The 4,886-nt window shown below is 47.3% G+C and overlaps 1 protein-coding gene across 1 annotated transcript in view; it reads left to right on the forward strand.

The window, feature by feature from the left end:
* Positions 1 to 1,199: 1,199 nt before the first annotated feature.
* C20H20orf85 (chromosome 20 C20orf85 homolog) overlaps positions 1,200 to 4,886 on the forward strand; it is an 11,398-nt gene continuing 7,711 nt past the window's right edge. The window contains exons 1-2 of the mRNA XM_023231959.2: positions 1,200 to 1,324; positions 4,341 to 4,422. Coding sequence (XP_023087727.1) covers positions 1,257 to 1,324; positions 4,341 to 4,422 — 150 coding nt within the window. The 5' untranslated portion in view covers positions 1,200 to 1,256. The remainder of the gene's footprint in view (positions 1,325 to 4,340; positions 4,423 to 4,886) is intronic.

Here is a 4,886-nt window from a genome sequence, read left to right on the forward strand (position 1 = left end):
CAACAACCAAGAAAAGCAACACGTGCTATGAGGGAAAACACACCAGCTGAGCCCCCCTCTAAACACTGCACAAAAGTACAAATCTGTTGATAAGGGAAGAGGCCATGGAGATGAACCAGGGAGGGTCTCAGATACCTAAGTGGTGGATACACACACTGGCATCCTCCCAGACCAGTGCCCTGGTAATTATCTAGGAGGTAACATGTAGCTCAACTGAATCATGCTTCCTCCTCTCTCAGTCCCCCAAGGCAGGCTCTGGACATCTACTCATCTCATGGCTGCTAAGTCAGAAAAATGTCCCCCTACCTCATGTAGATGATCCCCTTGCTGTTGTCTCAGAGCCGTTTTCCAGCTCTAGGTCCACAACAATGGGGTAAGGCGGAAACCTAGAGAGTCAATGAGTCAATCAACAAACACTGGCTGAGCCCCCCAACTATAGAGTGATTACTGCTTATAGGCAGGGAAAAAGAGTGTGGCGTGGTGGAGTCTGGAGGTAACATTATCCGTGAATTTCATGTAGGGATTGTTACAAAGAGTGGACGCCAATTAAAATGCGTATTTTCTCCAAAGACATGTGCCGTAATATTTATAGCAGCACTTTGGTGGTGGCCAAAAACTCAATGCAACCTCCATCAGCAAATACTGTTCAGGAGCAGAAATGAACGCTAGGGCCACTCACAGCAATGGGAATGCTCTGTCAGTCATGACATTGGGCAAAGGCAGCCAGGCACAAAGGAGAACATCTGGATGGTTCCACGCACACAAAGTTCAAATCATGGCAAAGCTAATCTTTGCAGAGCGAAGCCATGGAGGACGATGACTCTGGGGACCGCTGGGGCAGGCTGGCAATGATTTGTTTTCTAATCTCCAGGTGGTGTTTACAGGCGAGCCTTCTCTTTGACATACTCAATTAAGCTCTGTACACTTGAGAGTTTGTCCACTTGTAGGTGTGCATACTTCCACTGCAGATTTAAATTTTCAAAGAAGGTTAAGGTGTTAGGTCTGAAGGTTTCCCCGAGGCTTTCCACAGAGGAGCAAATGGGCTGAGAGGTGGACGAAGGGCCCAAACGTGAGCAAAGGATGGCAGCAAGCTCGCACCCAAGCGACGCAGCGAAACCACAGCGACCCCACCCTCGCCAGGTGCTGCGCCATCTCCGCCTCCGAGTCCTGCGTTGCCTGGCAACCGGTCTTCCAGGAGACGCGAGACGCTGAGCCCAGGGCCAGAGCTAGCGGGGCTCACGGAGCCCCCAGGCCTCATGGCACAGAAACCGCTCAGCACGGCGGCGGCTGAACGCATGAACCTTGTGGCTCAGGATGAGATCTGGTAACGCCTGGGATCCGGTTACGCGGTGGGCTCTTGTTCCTACCTGAAGTGTCCACACCTGGGGTCTCAGTTTCCCCACCAAGTCCAGGAGGTGGTCAACCACTAAACTCGAGGGGTGTGCGCTGAGGATGGTCAGGGGCCTTGAGGAAAGGGGTCAGTGTTAGGGACATGAGAGCGACAAGAGTGCCTTTCTCCCTTTCCTTCTCCCTCTCCTGCTGGGCCCACCAGGAAGACTTGAGAGATCGGCTTTCAACAGTCAGCACAGATTTGCTTGTTGAAATCCAACTAAAGTGTTTATGTTTTTTGTTTTCTTCTTTTTTCTTCAAACCTCAGCATCCAACCAGAATGTGTTCATGGTTTTAGAACTGATATATATATTTTTTTTTTTCTTTTTTTTTTTTTTTTTTTGTGATATAGTGTCTTGCTCTGTCGCCCAGGCTGGAGTGCAGTGGCGCCATCTTGGCTCGCTGCAACCTCTGCCTTCTGGGTTGAAGCAATTCTCTGCCTTTGCTTCCCGAGTAGCTGGGATTACAGGCGCCTGCCACCACGCCCTGATAATTTTTTTGTATTTTTATTAGAGACGGGCTTTCACCATCTTGGCCAGGCATGTCTTGAACTCCTGATGTCGTGATCCACCCGCTTTAGCCTCCCAAAGTGCTGGGATTATAGGCGTGCCTGCCCAAATTAAAAAAAAAAAAAAAAGAAAGAAAGCAAAATTCCTAATATTTGTTCAATTTGAATGAAATACATGAAAATTCCCTGATTTTCCTGGGTTTTTAAGTAATATATTTTAACTTTAAAGATAGATCCATTTTCTAAAAGATGTATGTCTAGCAGACATTTGTCATGGATATTTTAATTGGCATGTTATCTGCTACGTATTATTGCATCTCTTTGAAGGTTTAACTCATATGGGAAGTTACTGATTTAGATGCAAGTGAGTAAGTTGTAGTAACAACAAAAAACGTGTTTACCTTCTAAACTTCAGTTATCCTATTTACCCTCTATAATTTTTACCGTTTCCTTGTAAAATCTGTATTAGTCACTTCATATGTGTCTTTCAATTGCTTTCACTTCATAAATTTATTTTATGGAAAACTTTATATCATTCTCATAAATAGAAAAACTTTATCATTTGGCATAAAATGCACACCTATTTTTTATAAAATCTTTATCCAAGCGTCCCAATAGGAGATGCTACCATAGCGAATCTGTTTCCTCTGTCTGAAATGCCCCTTCCTCTCTTCTTCACCAAACTTCCGCTCATCTTCCAAGACCCAAATCTAAATGGCCCCTCCCCTTTCAAACAAGGCCCGTGATTATTGAACACTTCAATTGTAACTGGTCCAAATGGGGTTAAACTGTAAGTGTAAATTGCACAACAAATTACAAAGATTTATTTTTAAGAAAAAGATTATTTAAATGACTGTCAGTTGGGTGCGGTGGCTCACACCTATAATCCCAGCACTTTGGGAGGCCGAGGCAGGGGGATCACCTGAGGTTAGGAGTTGAAGACCAGGCTGGCCAACATGGCAAAAGCCCATCTCTACTAAAAATACAAAATTATGCAGGCATGGTGGTGCACACCTGTAATCCCAGCTACTCAGGAGGCTGAGGCAGGAGAATTGCTTGAACCTGGGAGGCGGAGGGTGCAGTGAGCCCCGATCACGCCATTGCACTCCAGCCTGGACAAAAAAAGGCGAAACTCCATCAAAAAAAAAAGACTGTCACCTGTTTATTCTTATGTTCTTTTTAATGTAGTTAATAGAACATTTAAAATTGTTTATGCAGCTCATATTTGTGGCTTATGTTACATCTTGATTGAAATAGACTCTGCCTTAGATGCTCATGCCCAGGGCAAAGAGTTGACCAGGGCCTCCAAAACTGTGGGGTGGGGATATGCTGATATTGAATAGAAGAATATCGAATATTCTATTTCTTCCAAAATAGAAGAAACTAGTGATTTGTTTTTCTAAGACCAGCCGAGCAGGCGCAAAAGACCCAGCGACCAGGCAAGGGTAGGAGCAAAACTGCAAGTTTATTTTAGTAACCTAAGGTGTGGGGGAGAAGTCTGTCGGCCTCCGGCAAAGGAGGCCGGCAGAGTCCCCCGGTGGGGCTCTCGGACGGACTTCCCACAGTCCCGACATCCCGACAGTAGTGGGGCTGTGAGAAGGCCCCGTGGCTCATTGGCCAAGAGCGGCTTTTCTAGGAGTGGGAGGGCAATAGGCGGGGCACGGGCATGTCGGGGGGCGTTCGGCAGGTGCGACCAGGTAAATCTTGGTCTCTTCGGATTGACGTCACCTGGCGCATGCCCAGTTGGTCTGCACCTTCCCGGGTCGCCGGCTGCATTTTTCGCGGCACGGGAAAAGTTGGGAGGGGGGATGAAGAACCCAGAAGTGCACCATCTTGCCTCCGTTCGTCCAAACAACTAGAAAACCCAAAATGGCTCAGTGTTTAATTCAATGTTCGCAAAATGTGGCACGTAAGCTTGTCAACTGCAATGCCACTCAGCTCCTGGGTAGTTAGATATAAACGACATTAGCATGGAGCAAAAGCAAGGCCAGAGCAGGATGGGAAAGTGAGGCACTTGGGTTGCAATATTTAGGGAATGCTCCATGTCAAGGTTATGCAGATGCTGTCTCTGCACTTGCAGGAAGCAGGGAGTGAGCGCCTCCTTTACTTTTGCACCTCCTTAAATTTCAAGTCATAAGGGCCTCCAAAATAAGAGGTCTGGTACCTAGAAACCTCCTCAGGCAGAATCGGCCCCAGACCGGCCCTTACCCGGCATACCCTCCCAGCCGTAACAGCCAACCAGCATCTCTCTTTCGCCAGGCGTGTGTCTCCCTTGCTGGTGGGAGGTGCTCAGTGTCAGAGGTTCTCACACCCTCTGGCTCCTCGCTCCATTCCTGGTGCAGAACCACTATCCAGTCAATGTTCGTAGAGAGTGGAAATGTCCCCCACAGAACCCTTGAACCTTTTTCCATGTTGCCCAGCACTCAGAAACTTTCTTTTTCAGGAAGTACCGTCTGAAGGCTGAATCGGAAGCACGGCAGAACTGGCCCCAGAACTGGGGGTTTTTAACAACCCCTTTTGAGGAGGTAAACATTTTATGAGCCCCGAGGTTATAGAATCAATCATTTCAAAGAATGAATGATTACAAAATCTATAATTTGCAAGAATAAAATTAAAGAGCATGTTGTAGGCAAAGATCACTAACTCGGAAACCAGAAGCTTCCTACCTTTCATAGATTCCTGGGCACTGACCACAGGCCAGGCATGTTCTAGGTGCTTTGGCAGAACCAGATGATCAAATCTGGACAAGAACTCTGGTTCAGAGACAGGTGCTGTTTTTTTTTTTTTTTTTTTGAGATGGAGTCTCACTCTGTCGCCCAGGCTGGAGTGCAGTGGCCAGATCTCAGCTCACTGCAAGCTCCGCCTCCCGGGTTCACGCCATTCTCCTGCCTCAGCCTCCTGAGTAGCTGGGACTACAGGCGCCCACCACCTCGCCCGGCTAGCTTTTTGTATTTTTTAGTAGAGACGGGGTTTCACCGTGTTAGCCAAG

Source organism: Piliocolobus tephrosceles, chromosome 20, assembly GCF_002776525.5.
Source record: "Piliocolobus tephrosceles isolate RC106 chromosome 20, ASM277652v3, whole genome shotgun sequence".
NCBI lineage: Eukaryota > Metazoa > Chordata > Mammalia > Primates > Cercopithecidae > Piliocolobus > Piliocolobus tephrosceles.